The sequence below is a fragment of the Odocoileus virginianus genome, chromosome 14 (assembly GCF_023699985.2).
Source record: "Odocoileus virginianus isolate 20LAN1187 ecotype Illinois chromosome 14, Ovbor_1.2, whole genome shotgun sequence".
Lineage (NCBI taxonomy): Eukaryota > Metazoa > Chordata > Mammalia > Artiodactyla > Cervidae > Odocoileus > Odocoileus virginianus.
The window spans coordinates 54,246,125-54,269,822 of NC_069687.1; the positions used below are offsets into that span (position 1 = coordinate 54,246,125).

General features: G+C 35.6%; 1 protein-coding gene across 2 annotated transcripts in view; it reads right to left on the minus strand.

Annotated features, from left to right (window-relative positions):
* Positions 1 to 1,175: 1,175 nt before the first annotated feature.
* Positions 1,176 to 23,698, minus strand: part of TRIM23 (tripartite motif containing 23) — a 33,282-nt gene continuing 10,759 nt past the window's right edge. The window contains exons 3-11 of one of the 2 annotated variants that reach the window (XM_020910360.2): positions 22,291 to 22,412; positions 20,066 to 20,344; positions 19,317 to 19,499; positions 16,281 to 16,496; positions 11,692 to 11,826; positions 8,480 to 8,609; positions 7,547 to 7,657; positions 6,165 to 6,289; positions 1,176 to 3,227 (exon numbers count right to left, since the gene is read on the minus strand). In XM_020910360.2, coding sequence (XP_020766019.2) covers positions 3,048 to 3,227; positions 6,165 to 6,289; positions 7,547 to 7,657; positions 8,480 to 8,609; positions 11,692 to 11,826; positions 16,281 to 16,496; positions 19,317 to 19,499; positions 20,066 to 20,344; positions 22,291 to 22,412 — 1,481 coding nt within the window. In that variant the 3' untranslated portion in view covers positions 1,176 to 3,047. Of the gene's footprint in view, positions 3,228 to 6,164; positions 6,290 to 7,546; positions 7,658 to 8,479; positions 8,610 to 11,691; positions 11,827 to 16,280; positions 16,497 to 18,403; positions 18,551 to 19,316; positions 19,500 to 20,065; positions 20,345 to 22,290; positions 22,413 to 23,698 lie in introns of those variants that run through there. The other variant, XM_070476757.1, reaches the window with a different exon arrangement.

Consider the following 23,698-nt stretch of genomic DNA (forward strand, 5'->3'; position numbering starts at 1 on the left):
CTCCTCCCCAAAATACAATTATTTTTGCTTTGAGAGGAAATCATGTTTGATTAATGAATTTTTCTATTCTATGTCACAAATTTACCATAATCAGTAGACCTAAAAAATATACATTGCCATATGTCTATTTTAAAGCATGTTGTAAACTATTAGCAAGATACTGATGCTTACTCATTAGCCCTTTTCACTTATTACTCTTTATAGGGAAAAGTACAGCTATTTTCTTCCTTATTACCACCTTGCAAATTGAGAAGTATCTCAGTGTTACATAAAAAGTCTTTCTTTTAGCAATATTAGCTCAGGATATAACTAGGTTTTCCAAGGCCTTTTCTGAAAACAGTTACTTAAAATATGATACTCTGTGTGAAACAGGTTAAATTAAAAATTTTAAAAGCAACTATTTCACTTTAGTCAGTGCAGAATTTTAGCTCTCCTTTAAAAAACACTACAGTTTTAATACATATTTAAATGTGACGTAAGTTGCAAATAAAGAATAACATTTCTAAACTTTTAATAAACTATCTCAATTTGACATTGAAGTCAATCCCTATCCCATTTTGTTTTGTTTCTCTTAACCACAGCACAAATATGACTTTAATTGGTTACTAGCAATACTACTATATAGATGATTCAAGAATTTTTAGAAAGATGATAGGATTTCTTTAAAGTGATCTTAACATTTTATTGCTATCCATTCTGATGATTTGTATAATGCAAATAATGGCTTCTGGTGATTATAAAGCATTCCAGAATTACAGACCAAGACTATACACTTGAAAAACCTGCTTTACGTAAACTATACAATAGTATTTAGCTTAATACAGAAATTCAGTGCCAGGAGGCAAATCCAAATAGACTGTATTTAAAACCTCTCAAGTTTGACATTTCCCAGCGGGAACTAGCGCAGTCTTGCTAATAATTAGTGAAAGTACAACCAGAAATAGAAATAAGAGCCTGAAAAAAACTTCTTAAAAAATAATAAATACTACTACTAGATACATTATAATCAGGTCTAAGCACAATTTTTAAATTGTGTTGTAGAAATATGCTAGGAATGTGATTTAAAAGTCAAGCAAAACTGGTAAAATAAATTTACAGAAGAAAGCAAGTTTACATATTAGTGTTAGACTGTTTTTGAATTACCTAGTAGACAAAACAGTTCAAGGGCTCACAGGCAAATGTAACACGTTTTTTTATTTTTCACAGTTATTGCAATCAAATATTAATTTAATTCAGAAGTATTATATGCACAAACTAGTAACAGCATGACCTTTTCTTGAAAAATAAAGAATGAGATATTACATTTACTTGCTTACACACTGCCCATAACTGATGGATTTTTTTAATGCTTTGTTTTCTAAAAGTTTCGTTGTTTTTAAATGAAATATATTTGAAAAGACAACCAAAACAGTGCCATCCAGAAGTCACATCTTGTCATCAGCCATTGTAAGGATTTAACCTCATCCTAAAGTATGTGCTGAGTCATACCTGGCTCTGTGACTCCATGGACAGTAGCCCACCAGGCTCCTCTGTCCATGGGATTCTCCAGGCAAGAATACTGGAGTGGCCTGCCATTCCCATCTCCAGGGGATCTTCCCAACCCAGGTACTGAACCCGTGTCTCCTATGATGGCATGTAGATTCTTTATCAAAGAGCCCTCTGGGAAGCACTTCATCTAAAGTATAAAGAGCATTAAAAAAAAACCTATAAAACCCAATCTAGGTATTTTTAAATATAAAATTAGACTGCCATAATAAGGGAATGTCCTTAAAAAGTGAAAAACAGTAAAGAGCACACACTTTAAATTTTTTACTCACAACCCTGTAATAAATGTGAAATAAACTTTTTATACATTTCTTCTTTTCCTTTCGTAGACATGTTTCTCTCAAACCACCTCTTAAGGCCTTATCATGAAAATCCTTGATCACATTTTATTGTTTAAATAAATGCACTTATTTTGGGAAAACATTTTAAGGTAATCATTTCCACTGCTTAAATAACTTCTCTTGAGGTAGAGGTAATATCTACTTCGATCTCTACCTTTTATGTAAGACCAACACTGGCTTCTGCGTATAACTTACTACATTTTACCTATAGTCATTCTCCTTAAAGATGCAATATTATTTTTAAAAAACACACTACTAAGTACTTTATATTGAAAAATAGAAGCACGAATTTAGAACTCTGACCTTGGAAGTAATACATCCAGGTTCAGCTCTGCAAATCAGTCTTTTCATAAGTGAAGATCAACTAGAATATAACTGACTTTCACAGTTTTTTATTAATTGTTCTTCAGTGTAGTACTGACCTGACAACATCAGGCCTAGTTGGATTACATTTCATTCTAACTTACTGGGTTTTATACAAAAGGCTTTAAGAGAGCTTTAATCAAATACTGTATAAAATATTAATCTTCTATAGCTTATAGTTCTTAGCATTAAAGATGTTCTGTTATACTGAATATTAAAGTAATCCTATTACCCAAAGATGCAGTTTGGATTTTATCTCATTAAGTCACTGCCTTTTTTGCTACTGCATACTGCCAAAATCCAATGAAAAGGCAAGTTAAGAAGCCATGCTTCACCTGCTTCATACAGAGAGTCCATTAGACACTTGGTTGGCTATTCTTTCTTTGAATGAATAAACCTTCACCTGCTCTTTCACTGTGACTACTTACCTCCCAATGCTGGATTGAATACTAATGGATCCCAGTTATTCATACCAGTAGTACCAACAATAAGTAGAACATGCATGTGTGTGTGCTAAGTAATCTGTGTGTACACACGTAATCTGAAAAACTTAACAAATGTATGTTTTAAAAAAATGCATATCCAGTAAGTCCCTGTTTAATCCAATTTAATCTGCTCAATCAGCTATTTAAATTTTACTACAGAGTTTTTAAAAGCAATATTGTACTGAATTCCCAATCCAAGATTCCTATATATATATCGTAAATTAACTATCTTTCAGATGTAGAATTTCTTACATCATGTTATGTGCAAAATAACTCTTAACCACAAAACTTTAAACAACTGCTACATTTAAAATCAGGCAACGTCCAATACTCCAGCAGCCACAAGTTGGCGTGAGAGCCAGTCCAATCCTTCATACAGTCCTGTACCACTTCGAGCATCACAGCCCTGAATATACCAGCTTCGGCCACAGCACAATTTATGGAGACTAAGAAGCTCAGTGATTTCTTCTACTGACAGAGCTCCAGCAACATCCTAAAAGATATATATACATCAAAAAAATTTTTCGTAAGTCTATGCAAATTAGCATTTTTGTAATTATTGCTATATACAGTTCTGCTGATATCACTTTTAACAGAAGCCTAAAGTTAAAACCTAAATTCAACTTTCAGTAATTATTCAGAGATTAACGAGAACAGAAAAAGAATTGTTTTGGTTATAACAGTCTGAAAGAACAGTCTTTAAAAAAAAAACACTTGGCTGCATGAGCTCACAGGATCATCCTTCTGTCACGTGGGATGCTGCACTGGAGCACATGGACTGTAGCTGTGGCACAAGGTTTTAGCTGCTTCAGGCATGGGGGATCTTACTCCCCAAACAGGGAGCACACCAGCATCCCCTGCGCTGCAAGCCAGATTCTTAACCACTGGACCACCATGCAATAGTCTTGCAATGAAATCAATGAAGGCTGTGCCCCCTGAATGAAAGAGACTGCCCGTGTCATTATAAGGCATCTACTTAAAAGGAAATTAATACATGTATATCATAAGAAATGGCTCTTATGTAGGGTTTATAAAGAGTTTATTAAACTCTCCCAGGAAATTCTCTGACGGTCCAGTGGATAGGACTCACTGCTTTCACTGCCAGGGACCCAAGTATAGTCCCTAGTAGGGGAACTAAGATCCTGCAAGCTGTGCAGCAAGGCCAACAACAAAAATCTCTCCAAAGAGCCCTGAATACCCTTCTTCCCAGAAGCAGCCATCAGTAACAATTTCTTTCATATTTTCCCAGAAAACTTCTATGCACACTCATGTAAATGAACAGGACACATTCTAGTTTTTTTTTGTTTGTTTGTTTTCTTAACACATATATTGAAAATAAAGATACCTTTCCATTGTCAGGACAAGCAGAAAAAATTTTCCACCAGTATTTTTAACTTCTGTATTGCATTCTACTGTAGGTGTAACATAATTTTCTTAACCAGTCCTATACTGAATATTTACATTGAAAATATGTGCTTATGTGCTATTACATATGCATATACATGTAGGTAAACATGTTTTTAAATACATACACTTGCAAAATTATCTCTAAGACAACCTTAGGATATCTGTCTACAGAATACATTACTAGAGAATTACAGGGTAAAAGGGTATATGCATCTAAACAGTACTTTTTATGTGCAGTACTTTGACAAAGTACTGCCATATTGCCCTCCAAGAAAATATCTCACATTAATAACCACACCAGCAGTGTATCCATGTCTGAGGATTATCAAACATTTTCATCTTTAACAAGATGATAAATGGGAAATGGTATTTCACTCTGCCTTATTTGCATATCTTTAATCATAAAGTGAAGTGTATCAGTTCTTAATAGCTTGCCATTTTTTTAAATTAAGGGGAAAATCCTTACTGTCTACCCAACTCTTCCTTCTTATGACATCTAAGCCACTTTATCACTCTAAAGAAAAGCATTCTTATCCTCCTAGAAGCTGTGTCAAAATCTAAGAATCTTCAGCTGCCACAGTTTGAAAGTATCAGTTCTTTGGTGCTCAGCATTCTTAATGGTCCAACTCTCACATCCATACATGACTACTGAAAAAAATCATAGCTTTGACTATATGGACCTTTGTTAGGAAAGTGCTATCTCTGCTTTACTAAGTCGTCTAGGTTTGTCATAGTTTTTCTTCCAAGGAGCAAGCATAAAATTTCGTGGCTGCAGTTATTGTCCACAGTGATTCTGGAGCCCAGGAAAATAAAATTTGTCACTGTTTCCACTTTTTCCCTGTCTATTTGCCATGAAGTGATGATCTTAGTTTTTTGAATGTTGAGTTTTAAACCAGCTTTTTCATTCTTCTCTTTCATCCTCATCAAGAAGCTTTTTAGTTCCTCTTTGCTTTCTGCCATTAGAGTGGTATCATCTGCATATCTGAGGTTGTTGATATTTCTCCCATCAATCTTGATTCTAGTTTGAGTCATTCAGCCCGGCATTTCGCATGATGTGACAACACACAGCTGTGTGGCATACTACTTTCCCAATCTGGAACCAGTCTGTTGTTCCATGTCTGGTTCTAACTGCTGCTTCTTGTCCTGATACAGGTTTCTCAGGAGACAGGTAAGGTGGTCTGGTATTCCCAGCTCTTTAAGAATTTCCACAGTTAACTGTGATTCACACAGCAAAGGCTTTAGCATAGTCAGTGAAGCAGAAGTAGATATTTTTCTGGAATTCTTTTGCTTTTTTCTATGATCCAATGGATGTTGTCAATTTGATCTCTGGTTCTTCTGCCTTTCTAAATCCCACTTGTACATGTGGAAGTTCTCGAGTCTCGATACTGTTGAAGCCTAGCCTGAAGGATTTTGAGCATTACCTTGCTAGCATGTGAAATGAATGCAACCATATGTAGTTTGAACATTCTCTGGCATAACCTTTCTTTGGGACTGGAACGAAAACTGACCTTTTCCAGTCCTGTGGTCACTGCTGAATTTTTCAAATTTGCTGGCATATATTGGTCTCCATGATGCGCTCTAAAAATATTCATGTTTTTATTTTTTCTGTCTGTAGTTGTTCTTTGCTTCACATACTAATTCAAAGTATTATCTATAATTTCAATTCAAATCCTACTTTTTATAAATCTTAGAAAATACAACCTTTAGAACTACTCTCTAATTTTCCATAATACTTTAATATTACTGAAGTCACTTAGCAGTCTTCTTATTAATCTGCACTTAGCAGTATCAGAAATAAACACTTAACAGGCAAACCTAAATACATAGGAGTTTCTGGTGAGTATCAACTACCTTATTTCTTTCTGTATACTCCAAGGTACCAAGTACAGCACCTTCCATATAGACTGCATTCAAAATACAATGCAGAAACTTTATATCTTCTGAGTTATTTCTCTCAAAATCTTAACAGTTACCTTATAATGTGGAATGCTAAAATAAATATTCTGAAATACAAATATATTACCTGTTTGTTAGCAAAAATCAGGAGTAAAGCATCTCGGAGTTCTTTTTCCGTTAACAACTTTGCAAGTTCACTGTGTGCTTCACTAACTCTGTCTCTATGACTGCTATCAACAACAAACACAACAGCTATCAAAAAAAGACAGAAATATTCATTTAGTCGCTTGTTCAATTTCAGTAAGTGGGCTAAATATTTTAATGTTATATTATGGTGAGTCTACCATCATTTATTTTCACAGGAAGGCTGCCTATTATAGGAGCACCTAGGAATAATTAATGATATGATCTCAAGCAGTTCACCTAACTTTTGGTCTATTTCTTCCTCATTAATAACAGGATTTACAACATTTGCACTACCAAACACATATTGCTTTGCATATCATTTAATATTTTTCTCTTAATGAATGAAAATGTACTTCTCATGATCTACCTACTGATGCTCCTTCTTTGATTACTTTACTTTGATTACTCTACTTCCTTTACCAAAAGATAGTCTTTTAAAAATAAATAAGTCACCAACTTTATCTCTCCAAGGTATTCTCTTTAGGTGCCTGGCACAGCACTTTCCATAAATTGTACTCAAAATACACAGCAGAAACTTGATGAATATCTACTGAATTGTCTATTGAAACCTTTCCAGCTATCTAATGGCAGCTAAACATCCTAGGCTTTCAACCATTCCTCATGTTCAAAATTCCATTTCTTCCCCTTAATCACTGGCTCATACTAACCTAATATCAAAAATTTCAAAGTAAAAATTATCTGATCTTTCTTCCAGCTGGAAAACAGGACGATATATGGAACAGGGAGCATGAACAAAGCTTTATGCTGGGGTACAGGAGGCAAAATGTACAATTCATTTATGTGAATAAATGCTAAGTGGAATGTATGTCACATAACAGGGTTTGGTTAAAATCAAACCACTATGGGTTCTTCTGCTGATGATAACTAATTGTGAATGAAAATAAAGGAGTGGAGCTATTTAGAGATTATAATGGGATAAATGTTGAGTTGAATTGAACTGAATAGAGCAATAGAACTATACACCACAAATTCTACCCTATACCACACTACTGCCAATGATTATACTCATATGAACACTAATAATACTCTTTGTTAAGAATACCAAGAAGATAGTACCCTTAATTGCTTACATGTATAAGATAAATATTGTTATCATTTTTCATGAAATATACCAGAGTACATATCCCAGTCTATCTAGCTTAATTTTCTTAATAGTGTGGGGCGTGCTACCAATATGTAATAGTATGGTCATATATTTAATCAATGCTAAAATATCAGTTTTATTAGCTAAATCAATGCACTGAAAACTGGACTGACATTCTAAAAATTTGAAAAATTAAGATGTAATTTTTACACTCTTACCTTGGGTATTAAGGTAATAATGTTTCCACAATGGTCTTAATTTGTGTTTTCCACCTACATCCCAAATGGTGAACTTTAGATTTTTATATTCTACAGTTTCCACATTAAAACCTGTTTTAAAAAAAAAAAAAAACTTACTTTAATACTGACTGTGGGAAGGCGAGGGTGGGATGTTTTGAGAGAACAGCACTGAAACATGTATATTATCAAGGGTGAAAGAGATCACCAGCCCAAGCTGGATGCATGAGACAAGTGCTCGGGCCTGGTGCACTGGGAAGACCCAGAGGAATCGGGTGGAGAGGGAGGTGGGAGGGGGGACCGGGATGGGGAATACATGTAAATCCATGGCTGATTCATGTCAATGTATGGCAAAAACCACTACAATACTGTAAAGTAATTAGCCTCCAACTAAAAAAAATAAATGGAAAAAAAAATAATAAAAAATAAATTAAAAAACTGACTTATGAGTGACACACCAAAAACAGGCAGCCCGATTTGTAACTGTGACTTACAAATCATCTTCATACAGCACTATCTAACCAACTCCACTTGTAATAAACATACATGGGGGAAATGTATACCTTTAACCAGGGTTAGCCCCCTAATCCAATAGAGTCCTTAAGACCTTGACAGCCGAGTACCAGCTCTGCAACACCACCACCTCCTCATCCCTAATCTTCAGCCAGAGTCATCAATACTTTCTTTATTCCTTCCAACTGTCCCACCAATATTCTGTTCTTTCTTACTATCCCTCCTCAATCCACATTTCAATCCCACAGTCACTGAACCTTGCATTTTTCCTCTGAAATGCTGATGTCTTACAGCCAATCTCCACATCAGATGGGCATAAAGTAAGGCTCTGAGAACTCATCTGTAAGTTAGGGTTTTTTCCTATAAAATATTCATTAAGGTAAAAGCAATACGCACACTTACCAATTGTTGGAATAGGCTGCATGAACTCATCCTGTTTTAATTTAAACAAAATAGTAGTTTTTCCAGCACCATCCAATCCTAATGTAACAACTCGAATTTCCATTTTGGGTCCAATATGAACTCTATTGTCCTATATTTTTAAAAAAACAAATCTTTTTATTTTGATATGGAGTTAAAAGTATTAGCACTTACACTTTTATTTATAAAATACCTTTGCTAATTACTTTGTCTCCTACTCATTCCTCAACTCATTAAAATCAGAGTTCTATTCCCATATTAAAATACCCTGATTCTGATATTTAGAAAGAGGAAATGTATCCTCACTGTTTTGTTAAATCTTGGCTTAGTAAAACTTACTACATACTATGTAAGCTAAAAAATACACACACACACACTTATCTTTCCCAGATTTCCTAGCTCAACTGAATCTTCTTTAAATAAGATTTTTCATGCTGTGCTAAATATATTAATTAAAATAAAGATATATAAAGTATATAAAGATATAATTTGTGACATCAATAACATAAAGTACAGGGGGTGGAGCTGTGGAGAAATAGAATTTTTGTATGCAATTGAAGTTAATTTGTTATCAATTTAAAACAGAATGTTACAACTAAGATATTTTATGTAATTGCAATGATAACCTCACACACACACACAAAATCCATAGAATATAAACAAAAGGAAATGAGAAGGAAATCAAACCATGACACTATAAAAAAAAATCAATAAAACACAAAAGGCAATGAATGAGGAAAGGTGAAACAAAAAAAAAACCTTATCAAGTTAGGCAGAAAATGAACAAAATGACAACAGTAAGGGTTTACTTAACAATAATTACTTTAAATATAAATAGACGTAACTCTCCACTTGAAAGACATAGTGTGACCTAATGGGTGAAAAACCAAGATCTAAAAATATGCTATTTACAAAAGAGACTCACTTTATATCTAAGGAAACACACGTTTGAAAGTGAAAGGATGGTAAAGATGCAAATCTCTTTGGGATGCAAATCATACCCAAAAGAAAGCAGGGCTGGCCATCCTAATATCAGATAAAATAGATTTTTAAGTCAGAAACTGTTATAAGGGACAAGTTCATTATATAATGGAAAAATGGAAGGTTTATAAACAATATATAATAATTCTAAATATCTGGATTATAAATAAATAGATTAAAGCCCTAAAGATAAGAACCAAAGCTATAAAACTCGTAGAACAGCAGAAAAGCTTCATGACACTGGGTTTGGCAATGATTTTCTTAGATATGACATAAAAAACAACAGAAGCAAAAATACATAGATGGGACTAGATCAATGTTAAAAGCTTTTGTGAATCAGAGGACACAATCAAGAGAGTGAAGAAGAAAACTATAGAATGGGAGAAGATACTTGCAAATCATGTATCTGATAATGGGTTCATATCCAGAATACATAAAGAACTCCTATAACTCAACAACAAAAAGACAGAAACAGAAAAATAGGCAAAAGGACTTGTAAAAAATTCTCCACAGAACTGACCAAGAAGCATATGAAAAGATGCTTAATATCACTGATCATCAGAGAAACGCAAATCAATACCACAATAAGATATCACTTTACACCAATCAGGATAGCTACTATCAAAAACAAATCAAACAAATAGAAAATAATAAGTGAAAATGTGGAGAAATTGGAATCCTCATGCACTTTTGGTGGGATTTCTATCATGTGATGCAATCACTAAGGAAACAGTATGACATTTCCTCAGAAAATTAAAAACAGAACTACTATATAAACCATTAGTCCCATTTCTGGTTATTTATCCAAAAGAATTGGAAACAAAGCCTGAAAGAGATGTCTATACAATCATGTTCACAGCAGCACTATTCACAATAACCAAGAGGTAAAGTAACCCAAATATCCACTGATAGATGAATGTATACACAAAATGTGGCATATACAAACAATGAAATATTATTTAGACTTAAAAGGATATTCTGTCACATACTACAACACAGGTGAGCTCTGAGGACATAATACTAAGTGAAATAAACCCAGTCACAAAAAGACAAATACTATCCACGTATACACTAAATTTATAGTAGTCAAATTCAAAGAAACAGAAAGTAGAACAGTGGTTACCAAGATATGAGGAGAAGCAGGGAAGAAGGGATTGGTTGCTTATAAGGTATAGTTTCAGTTTTTCAAGATGAAAAATTTCTGAAAATGTTTCACACAGTGTGAATATACCTAACAATACTGAACTATACACTTAAAAAATGGTTAAGATGGTAAAAAAATTTGTTTTTTACCATAATAAAAAAAAAAGTACATACTCACAATCAAGAACCTTCTAGATGCAAAAAGAAATGGAAAAGGTCACTATATACTGCTATGGAGTGACCTCTAGGATGTGCCCTCAAGTTAAAACGCAAGGTGGAGAAGTGAGTACAGTACTCTACCTTTAAATAGGTGGAGAGTACATGCAAACATATTTCTCTATTTTTTTTTTAATGATGAATAAAACTAAGAAAAATTCTTAATAGTTTTCTATGGCAAAGGGAAGAAACGGGTGGAGGGGCCAGGAATTTAAGTTAGACTTCACTGAATGTACTTTGCTTTGTAGATACGACTCTGGACCATGTGAATGCTTCACATAATTATAAAACAAGATTAAAAACAATTTTAAAGCCACTCAAAAATAGAGAGCAAAATGAAACACATGTACCTTTTTAAATTCGGGGGAATCCGCTTGAAAAGAGGCCAAAACATATCAAAAAATGCCAAATACATACCTTGTTGGATTCAGTCTCAGACCTAAACAAATTTATTTAACAATCTAGGAAATCTGAATATAATTCGATAATGGGTAATATTAAAGATGTATTTAATTTCTTAGGTGTGGTAATGGTATTTTTATTGTATTTTAAGAATTATTTGATGTTGGGATGAAATATGTTGAGATTTGTTTTAAAATAACCTGGGAGATTGTAGGTAGAAAGAGACTGGGAGAAGGGTAGGTGAAATAAAAAGTTATTAACTGTTCCAGTAGGTGGTGATGAGTATAGAAGATTCATTACACCACCTTCTATTTTCCACTGATAAAGTTTTCTTTTTTAATCCTATGGTTCATTAATTTTTTAGTTGTCTCTTCAAGCTAATTGCCATGGAAGGTAAAACAATTATGATTTGTTCAAAACCACACCTAAACATGAAGCACAGAATACATTACCTTTGTAAAGGTGACAGGGATGCTGGCGTCCAACTGAACGTGATCTGCAACTTCTGTAAACTGCTGCTGCTGCTTTTGCAACGTTTCTAGTAACCTTGTAATTTCTTGTTTTGCCAAGACAACTCTACAATCATCCTAGAAAGGAGAAGATGATATTTCTTATAAACCTTTTAAAGAAATCAGAAAAAAAGAGATATCACTAAAACTCAAGAAAAGCTCATTTAACATTACAGTATTCAAAGTTAGCCGCTGAAGATTTGATGCTTTTGAATTGCGGTGCTGGAGGAGAAGACTCTTTACAGTCCCTTGGACTGAAAGCAGATCAAACCAGTCAATCCTAAATGAAATCAACTGTGAATATTCACTGGAAGGACTCATGCTGAAGCTGAAGCTCCAAAACTTTGGCCACCTGATGCAAAGAGTTAATTCACAGGAAAAGGCCCTGATGCTGGGAAAGATTGAATGCAAAAGGAAAAGAGGATGGCTGAGGATGAGATGATTAGACAGCATCACTGACTCAACAGACATGAATTTGAGCAAACTCTGGGAAACAGTGGAGGACAGAGGATCTAGGCATGCTACAATCCATGGGGTCACAAGGGTTGAACACTCAACAACAACATTCAAAGTTAACTTATGTGTAAATTTGACTAAGATAACAATAGTCAGACATTAATAAATAATTTAAGAGCCCATCCATCAACATAAGAACAGATAAATAATTTTGTGTCCACAAACGCAACACTATCACAATAAAAATGAACTACAATTACATTTTGACAAAATGAATTTCACACGAAATAAGGGTAGAAATGACATGAAGAGTTCTTATTGTATGATTCCAACTTTTATTAATTATCAAAACAGGCAAAAAAAAAGTATACATTAGAAATCAGGACAGTCGTTTATCCTTAGGAGGAAAGGCAGGTAGTTATTAGAAGAGAGTCTGAGGGTCTTCTGGGGTCCTGGTAATGCCCTGTTACTGGATCTGAATGCTGGTTACATAGCAATGTCCAGTCCTAAAATACAGCAAGTTGAGCGTGTATGTATATATTTCTATGTGTGTATATATATACACACATATATATAGTACTCCTATAAAAGTTTTTCAAAATAATGTAAGATACACTTATTGGTTCCAAAAACAAAGGACTAAAGGTCAAACTGTGATGTCTCTGTCTCACTCTAGAGTCCCAGGCTCTTTCCTTCCAGTTGCTCAAATATTATTCCAGAAATATTCTATACATATGCCAGTGTATTTTTCATAAGATATAGATTTTCCAACAATATATAAACTCCATGAAAGAAATAGCATTGTCAGTTTTTGCTCACTGTTGTATATTCATATGAAAAGAAAGAAAGTGAAAGTCGTTCAGTAGTGTCCGACTCTTTGCGACCCCATGGACTATACAGTCCATGGACTTTTCTGGGCCAGAATACTGGAATGGGTAGCCTTTCCCTTCTCCAGGGGATCTTTCCAACCCAGGAATCGAACTGGGTCTCCTGCATTGCAGGCAGATTCTTTACCAACTGAGCTACAAGGGAAGCCATATTCATATGAGGTGACAGCAATCTGGCTGTTCCAATCCCCAGAACAAAAACCCTGAAGTCCCTCTTGTCTTCTCCTTCCTCATTTTCACATGTATTTGTCACAAATCCTACTGGATTTCCAAAATCTGGGTACTTCTAGCCCCTACTATCCAAGCTACCATTCTCTCTCACTTGGAATGCCACAATAGTCCCTAACTATTGAACTCCTTCCCTTCTCTTTGCCCTTTTCACATCAGCCAGATCCTTTTAAGTAAGATTAAAGAATGCTTGTGCTCAAAACCTCACAATGGTTTCTCCAATTCAATCAGTAAAAGCTGAAATCCTTCCAATGGCCACAAGGCTCTCCTTATATATCATTCCCTATTTCCTCTCATTTCAGCTCCTATTACTCTCTCCATCGCTTATTGCTGCTGGTGCTGCTGCTGCTAAGTCACTTCAGTCGTGTCCGACTTTGTGCGACCCCACAGACGGCAGCCCACCAGGCTCCCCCATCCCTGGGATTCTCCAGGCAAGAACACTGGAGTGGGTTGCCATTTCCTTCTCCAATGCGTGAAAGTGAAGTTGCTCAGTCATGTCCAACTCTTAGCACCCCATGGACTGCAGCCCACCAAGCTCCTCCATCCATGGGATTTTCTGGGCAAGAGTACTGGAGTGGGGTGCCACTGCCTTCTCTGCCATCGCTTATTACTATCCATCTATTCCAGCCATAGTGCCCTCTTTTGCTGTTCCTCAAATACATGTCACCCTAGGGTTTTTGCACTAACCATTTCCTCTACTAAAATCTTCCTCATTAAGGTGTGAGATAGTTCCCTTCACCTTCTTCCCTTTTGAGTCTGATTAAATCTCACCTTTTCTCAATGATGCTTACCCTATTTCAAAATGCAATCTGCTGTACCTTCACACATTTTCCTTTTCCCTTAGCTCTTATCACTTTTTAACATACTATATAATTTACTTATTAGAAATGGTTATGGCTTATTGTACTGTCTTCTTGCTAAGATGCTAACTCCACAAAATTATGGCTTTTGGCCTATTTTGCTTATTGGCGTATTCCATGTACCTAGCATTTACATGGCACATAGCAGGCACAAAAAAAAAAAATGTCTGCCTCATAAATAAATCCTAACCAAGCGGCATCATGCCTTACATGATGCATCAATTATTTTGGAGGGGAGGGATGATTAAATTTTATCATCAAAATTGGTAATAAATATGTGATGTTCCATCCATTCCTCTGTTAAGGTATCTCTGTGGCAGGAACTTTTAAGACTACTGGCTGAGATTAGGGTTCTGTGGCCATAAATCAGAATGAAACTAATAAGTACATATGAAGAATGAATCCAAGACCCCAATTTCATTTGCATTAACCCAGGGAGATAATACGCTGTCATTAACATTTATCAGTCACTTTGACAAAATGCTTCAGAAACTCTAAAATACTTCTGAATATTTCAGTAGCCATGAGCATACTTTTAAATTAAATAAATATAAAAATATTTTGAAGTAGTCACTTAACTATGATTTAGAACATGCTCCGTTTGTAATTCTGCTGTGTAGCTTGAGCTGAACAAGTATATATTAAGCTCTTTCTATCCAGATACAAAGAATTTAGATACAAAGATACATTCAGCCAACATTCAGAAGGACAATTGTGCATAATCTATCATTAGACTCAAATCAGGAGACAAAAACGCCAACAATCATGTGAACAGAAAAACTAATATGAAGAACTGTTAACTAGGTGTAGTAATTAACAAGGCAACTGAAAGTGTAAAAAGAGCTCGGAGGTCTCATGGAGGAAACAACTGTAAGAAATAGCTACCACTCTCAGGGCTGGGGGAATAAAGGAGAGATGTTAGAATTATTAAAACTTAGACACTTATAGGAGGGATCCCATGGAGCTGAAACTCAGATCTCGAAGGAAAGTGGTCTCCTCGTGTAAGCAGCGACATTCACATGAACCCCAAGCAAACGGGAACCCACAGGAAATCACGTCCACCTTTCAGCCTCCCTCTACTGCCCCCTACGGGCAGAGCCTAAAATAACATGGAACCAGCTGGCGGAGCAGGCTTTCAGCGTTCCAATCTCAGCATCACAAAGGAGAGGACAGAAGAACAGGACTGGAGCACGAAGACAACTTAATAGATGGCAAAAACATCAATTATTACAATTCAATGTGACAAGGACTAAAGGACGCAAGGTTGATGTGCTTACAGCCTAGCCTATCAGATTTCTAAGAGAAAAAGCTCTACAATGGTAGAAAGTTTCTCTCTCTAATGATTTGATATCAACACAATCATCAGCAATATACCAAAAGATGAGAGGGTCTGCATATTCCCAGGGCAACAGTAAGTCTTAATTTGCACATTTATGAAGGCAGAGCCAAAACAGTAATGAATAAGACTGACATTTTTGTTAGAATAACCTTAAGTCTAATTCATTTTAAAAGCATATTATCTGCAAAATGGGTAACAAATTGCTTATAATACATCATGCATCAAAAAAAAAATGGATTTTCTGTGACATCAAAGTTAAGAACCAATAAATTAGAGCAGAGATGGGTAGTTCGTGTTACAGATGCACTCCCCATCTCCCCCACCAAAAACCAATGAACAAAAACAGCAAGAAAAAGGAACTTCAAACAACAATAAACATTTGAAGAAAGATTTCCAATATTAAAAAAGGGAGACATAAGCCCACCAAGCTGAAAGAATAGTATACATTTGGAAAAAAAGGGTTAAAGGACTTGGGATGAATAAAGAATGACAAGAAGTTAAGCAGGTTCTAGAACCTATGGTTTTATGGTGGGGAGAACACTAAAAAGAGAGGGCATTGATATGGCTGACTGGAGCAATTCAAGGTTAGAGATCATGTCCTAAGCACAGTCCACATTAAAGCCCACAGTAACATACAGGAATAGTATAAAAATATCTATTAAATTAATAAAATAGACTAGTATGTACTTCCAGTAATGATTTGATTAAGCTTACAAATTCTCCTTCTTAAACCATGTCCTAACCATGTTTTAAACCATGTACCTGTTGCAAAGTCTTTTCACAATGGAGACAGGCTGTTGAAACCTGAGATAACAAAACAGTCATATCTTCTTGTTGCTGCCTGAGCCAAATCAATTTTTCTCGAACATGAGCATCAACAACACTTAGAGCCATTTCTTCTTGACGACACAGAGTTTCATGCAGATCAGAAAAATAAGCTCGGACACACGATCGGGCATTCTCTGCAGTACCTGGTACCTTGGGCAATAAAAATAATTTCAGCAACTGTAACCTTAAAAAAGATTTTTTATGTGAAATAATGAAAATTTCAATACCATCTATATAACCTTAAAAATCCCAAAATGTATATCTCCACAGAAGACTTTTCCCCTTAAACACAACCTTTGGATATCCAACTGTTTAAATGACATTTCAAAAAAACAAGTCTCCCTCAACCGCAAACCTAGTTTTTTCTATCTCAATAAACAGCAACTACAACTTCCGGGTTGTTCAAGCTAAAAAAACTGGAGTCACCCTTAACACTTCTCTTTTTTATCTCTCAACTAGTTTCTTACTGAATTCTGCTGACTTCAAAATATATCTAGAATCTGATCATGCCTCACCATCCCTACCGCTACCAACCTAATCAAAGCCATTGTCATCTCTCACTTGATCATTGTAATAGCCTTCTAACTCAGCTCACTAGATCCACCCCTGCTCCCTGTAATGTATTCTCCATCCAGAAGCCAGACTGATCATTTTACAATGTTAAGTCAGAATGTTAATTATTACTATGCTCAAAACACTCCGTGGTTTCCCATACAGAGTAAATGCCAAAGTCCTTTATATGGGATGTTCAATGACAGAATCCCTGAGAAAAAGACATCTGAGCTAAGATCTGAAGGAGGTAGGAAGAGGGAACCACACGAACATTTTGAAGAAGAGCATTCCTGGAATAAATTAAAGCAAGTGCCTATTAGGCCCTTTCTGACCTCAATTCCAGCTATGCTTTCCATCAATCATTCTGTTTTAGCTACACTCAGCCTCCACGAAGTTTCTTAAGAACACGAGACACACTCCAACTGCAGGGCCTCTGTTCTTGATCTAGAATGTTCTTTCCCCAAATATTAATATGGCTCCCTTTTCTCAGCTCCTTTAGGTCAATGCTCAATGCCCCTTCTCAGGAAACCTGTCCTCAAATACCACCTTTTCTGGATTTTTCTCCAAAGCACCTAATAAGATACTTATGCCATATTTTATTTATATATTGTCTCTCTTCCCACATTAGAATGCAAACTCCGCATAGGTGATATTTTTGACTTGTACAGTGGTGTCTCCTTAGCTAGATTAGTGTTTAGCACTTGAGATATGTTCAATAAATATTTACTAAGGGCATAAATACTTCCACCATAGTACAACAATATCCAATAGAATTTTATGTGATGACAGACATGTTCTATATCTGTGCTGACCAATATGGTAGCCACTAGATACACACACATAAAATGTACTTCAAATGTAGCTAGTGAGACTGAGAAAGTAAATTTTGTATTTCTTGGGATTGATAAATAATTTAAACTTAAATATCCACATGAGGCTACTGGCTACTAGTTTGACAGAACATTATTCTAGCAATTATTCCCTATGACTTGGCTTTAATTTTGATTACCAAAAAAAAACCACTATACTTTGTTTGACCCTGTGTTTTATATTCCTGTCTGAAAATATCCCTTTCTTCTCTACACATGTGTGTTAAGTCGCTTCAGTCATGTCCAACTCTTTGTGACCAGGACTGTAGCTCTCCAGGATCCTCTGTCCACGGAATTCTCCAGGCAAGAATAATGCAGTGGGTTGCCATGCCCTCTTCCAGGGGATCTTCCTCATCCAGGGATTGAGCCCACATCTCTTAAGACTCCTGCACTGGCAAGTGGGTTCTTTACCACTAGTGCCACCTGGGAAGCCCAATGCTTCTCCTCTATAATTCAATTTTTAAAAGCAATTACCACTGCTGCTTAAGTCCCTTCCTTCTCTTCATAGCCAAACTCTTAGAAGTTAGACACACTCACCTCCTAATACCCACTTACTCTTCACCTTGCTGTGGGGGGTTGGGGGTATTTCTGTTTATTTCACAGATACAACAAACTCAACATCCAAATTAAACTTACCACCTTGGTCTCATCATCCCCTCCCAAATTCTTCTTCCTCCCCGTTTAGAGCACAACCATCCGCCAGGCTGGGCAAGGTGGAAACCTAGGCATCATGCTTGACCCTGCAAGTTACCTATCAATCAATATTATCAATCAATCACTATGACCTACCTATTCTACTTCTTTAACATCTCAAAGCCATGTGCTTCTCTCCATCCTCAATACTGCAGTATTATGGGCCACAAACAATTCTCAAGTAGATACTTTCAGCAACCTCACAAGAGGTCTCCTTGCTTCCAATCTTGTTGTTCCTCCAATTCATTTTTTATATTAAACAGCAACCTTTCTTAATGCAAATTTGATTATGTTATTCCTATGACAATTCTTCAATGGCTCATCACTGCCTGTGAGATAAAGTCCAAACTCTTTAACACAGCTAACAAGATGCTGCACAATTTGGCCCTTAATTCTCCAACATCTTTTCTTACCATGTGCCACCCCAATATTCAAAGCTTCAACCACAGTGAACTTAGTTAAGTTTCTACAATATGTCCAATTCTCACTTCCAGGTATTTTAACATAGGCTTCCCTCTCTGGAACAGCTCTCTCCCCACCTCACTCTTCTCCCTGACTAAATTCCTTCAAATCTCAGTTTAGACATCACATCTTCTAGAAAGCCTTCCAAGACTTACCTAAGTTAATGATGTTTTTATGCACACTGCCAGGGCATCCTGCATTTCCCCCACAAAGTAAACAGTTACCACACTTGAAACTCTTCCATGATGGATTATAAATTTCCGTAAAGACAGAGACTTTTCAAAAAACTTATTTCCACTGACTAATGCAGTACTGGTACAATGGAATTGCTCAATAAATCCTACAAGGTGAAAAAGTAAGAAGGAGAAAGGGTAAGGAGGAAAAAAATCCATACATGTTCTGTGTGCGCCATTCCAATTCCATCTTCTACTATTTGTTCTCCTCCTTCAATGTGCTGAACGATTCCAACTAATTTTCTGGAATAATCTGAAATTTCCTCAGTGAAGGTCCGTATGCAATGAGCCATATCTAAAATTGATGCTCGGATCTGGTTAGCTTCTGGTTCCAATACTGAATGCTATAAGGTGCAACATAATTATAGAAAAGAACTCACAGTATTGACTAATGATATAAAATGCTACTTAACTGGCTCCTATTAATAAAAAAACAAAGCATTAGTTGCAAGTGGGTTTTATAACATATTTACAAAATCACAGCATGAAGAAATACTAATCTGCCTTCATTCCAAAATTATTTATCCTTCAAAGAAATGATTTTAAATTTGGAATTCCATATACTGCTAAGAAATCAAGAAATCTTCTCTAAAATTTGATCACAAGCATTAGTTCATCAACAGATACATTATCAACACAATGCAGTGCTTTACAAAAACATGCACACAAAGAAAAGAACTTTTTGTTTCCTGCTAGAAAGCCATTTTCAATAAAGAATGAATCATGAGGACTCTGAAATTTTTGATAAGTCATTCAGAAAATAAACCTCTCTTTTCATGCTACCAAGCTCAACTCATTTATCATTTAGCTCTTCTTCAGTTTCTGCTTTTACTATAAAGAACCAAGTCAGTCAAAATAAACAGTAGGCTGGTAAAGCAGGTGAAGTTATCAAGTTTAACTACATTCATACCTTGTGACCTTGGTGTTTTCCATATTCTTTGCAGACACAACACATGAGCGGGCTAGTTTGACAGCCATCTTCCAAGCAAACAAACTCAATGGCATGCACTTGATGCTGAGAGCACATGGTCTTCTCATGAGGTTTATCAGCTAGAGGCACTCTCCTGTGCTTTGCTAGTGTCTTTGTAGAATGAGTAACTTGGGAACACTCTGAACACAAATGAGTTGCACATACAGTGCAATATACAGATGCAACATGAGCTTCATCTTCATCACAACGAATGATGCTCTGATAAACAAAAAAGTAATGTATTAAAACTGAACCCCTTTACTAAACAGAAACTGACTGAGACACAGAAAATAAACTTAGGGTTACCAAAGGAGATACCAAGGGAGAGAGAGGAGAAATAAATTACACACTACTATATATAAAACAGGTAAACAAGGACCTACTGTACAACACAGGGAACTACACTCGGTATCTTATAATAATCTATAACGGAAAAAAACCTGAAAACGAATATGTGTGTGTGTGTGTGTCTGTGTATAGGTAACCAAATCATGTTGATGTATGTTTGAAACTAACATAATATTATAAATTAACTATACTTTGATTTAAAAAATTTTTTAACTAAACCCCAATCATGATAACATGCAAAATTTTGAAATATAAAAGTCCACAGTCTTTACATATACATAAATAAACTGATAATTAAATAAAAAGGTCATTCACTACTCACTTCTATAGGTAAGTGAAAGCTATTTCCAAAATTGATCATCAATATATGCTATGAAATTGAGGCCAAAAATACAACCACTGTTTTAGATTCACTATCAGTGCAAAGGCATCCACTGCAACATCGCCTCACCTGACACACAGACGGACAGCAGAGGGTGGAAACAAGTCTCTATTTAAGACTGGAAGGACTGATAGTAAGTGCTTCCCCCTGCTTTCAATATGCTTGTCAGCATAACACAGGTAAAAAGAGAAGCACAAATTTTACTATTTAGATAACCAAGTGAAGCTTTTAAAAACATAGATGCTTAGACTCCAACCTGAGAAATACTCTGTATTTCTGTAGAAATAAAAATTAGAAAATATACCAATGGTGTCATTAAGTATCACAGTAAATAAAAAATGAATCCAAAGTTAAACAACTTTATTTGCAACTATGAGAAATGCATATGTATAAAATTAAAGAGTCATGTCTGCTTTCTAGAGCTGACAAATTTGTAAGATCAATGTTAGATAATCCTCAATGTCTTTCAAAATAAAGGTAAAAGATAAATCATGGGAAAGAACTGCAAAATTTTTAGAAAACAGTGCTTCAGTTTGAGATTACTTTCACTGATTCACTTTATATAGGAAATCATGATCTAATAAAAGAGAAGTAAAAAGTCAATCTGTCATTTTCCTTGATACTAAACATGTGGTTTTCAAGGTGTTCATCAAAATTATTAACTATTTACTAAACAACTATTCCTATATTCAGAACAGTCTATGAGTTATGTAGATAAATTTTATGCTAAAAATGTATTTTGTGTTAATGGTCTTCTTTCTAATAATTATTGGACACCAACCTGTCTAGATGAAGAGAGCACATCTACATACAACGCAGCTTTTCATGAAGATATTTAATAGTAACTCCCTCAGGAGCTACCGGAGAGGGCAACGGCACCCACTCCAGTGCTCCTGCCTGGAGAATCCCAGGGACGGGGGGCCTGCTGGGCTGCCGGCTATGCGGTCGCACAGGGTCGGACACGGCTGAAGCGACTCAGCAGCAGCAGCAGCAGGCGCAGTGGCCACCTCTAAGGCATTTAGTCTCTACGCTGAAAGGTCCCTTTCACTGCGCTCCTCTTTATCTCTCTGTGCTTTAACTGCTGAACGACCCGCTTCTGCACCCTCTGCTTTAATGTAGGCTACATACCCTCTGCGCTCACCCACAACCCTACTCTGTCACTTTCCACTCTACCCTATGTAGAGCTACTGATGATAAGGAAACAAGTTTATACAAAAACACAGTTTGCTATAGTATTTTCAGAGATTTCAAGCTTCAGTTTTGCTTCTGTTCAGTTGGGGATTCTGTTGCCTTCAGAACTATAATGTAATGAAAAGTTGTGTCTCTGGAATCCTACTTTATAGGGTAAGTGAGGTAATATTGGGCATATAATGGCAAATATTTTAAAAGAAAAAATTCATGGTCATAACAAATATTTCAACAGTTCAATCAATACCTCTCCAGATATCCCAATGGCTTCTTCTGCAGCTCCATACTGACCAATATGTCCATTCTGCAGTCGTTCCAAAAGCTCCAATAAAGCAAAATTTTTTTTCAGTCCCCAGACACCTGAATCTCCTAGAATATAAACATATAAACTAAATCTAACAAAATGGAATATTATTTATTTTACCCCATATCCTGATAGTAATTTCAATGTCTCACAGTTCAATAATTAATAATGTTTAAATTTTGAAAATTAAAAATTTCTCCATTTCCTGTTAATTCTATAACAGCAATCTTAATATTCTCTTTAAAACACAGAACTCCTTAGCATTCTAAGTAGAAACATTTTTTAAAACTCTTATTCTTTTTCTATAATTTAACTTCAAAATAATTTATAAATCCTATTTCCTTACTGACTTTTTTCTATATATACTAAAACAAGTGCTTTAAATATTTTTAACAGAACCTACAGTAAGAAATACATTTTACATTGCAACACAGTATAACACACACATACACAACTGAAACAGAAGATTTACAAACCAAAATTCACCCTCACAGTGTGCAACACATTGATTAGTTTTATCCTATTTCTTTTTAAAAAATCTTACTCACAGAAAATTTAACTGATTTTATGACCACAAATATGGTCATAAAATATGATGCATGTTTGAAAACCACAGTATGAAAGATACACTTAACCTAAAATAAATCCATCTCTAAACTGGAACTAGAGCAGCTAAAGACATTTTCCCCACCTCATCTAACCTAGAACCCTAAGAGTAATCAATAAACATATAAACTCCTTCTCACACACATACACAGAGTTTCACACTAAAGTCTGACGATACTCCCTTTTAGGTAGATAAGACTTTAGGGCACATCTGAATAAGGACCAATGCCTTTCTTCCCCAGAACTGACCATAAAAGGCCAGGTGAACATACATATGTGCATGCATATGTGGCCACACACATAAGCCACACACAAATACAAACTCTTCCTAAGACTGTAAATAAAAGATAGATCCTCCAGAAATTAGAAGGAATATCTGCTATGCTGAGCTTCTATACAACAAATACCATCTGACACAAAGCTGCCACCTAATACATATTCACTGTAAAAACAAAAAGAACGATGAAGTCAATGTTTACAAGGCTTCCGTCCTTCTTGGCCCCTCTTTTCTAAGGGAGGAAGGGAAGGAAGAAAAAAAGGAAGGAAGAAGGAAAGTTGGAAGAAAAGGTAAGGAAAAAAGCCATTTCTAGTTATGGTTCTCCAAAAAACTTTTTTAAACTAGGCTAAATATCTTTACCCTCCTCTCTGATTTCTGTGACCTCCTTTCCCAAGTATCTTTATGCATCCTCTACCCAGCATCTCCACCTGTCTTGCCACCCTACCAAGGCTTTCTCAACTGATTTAA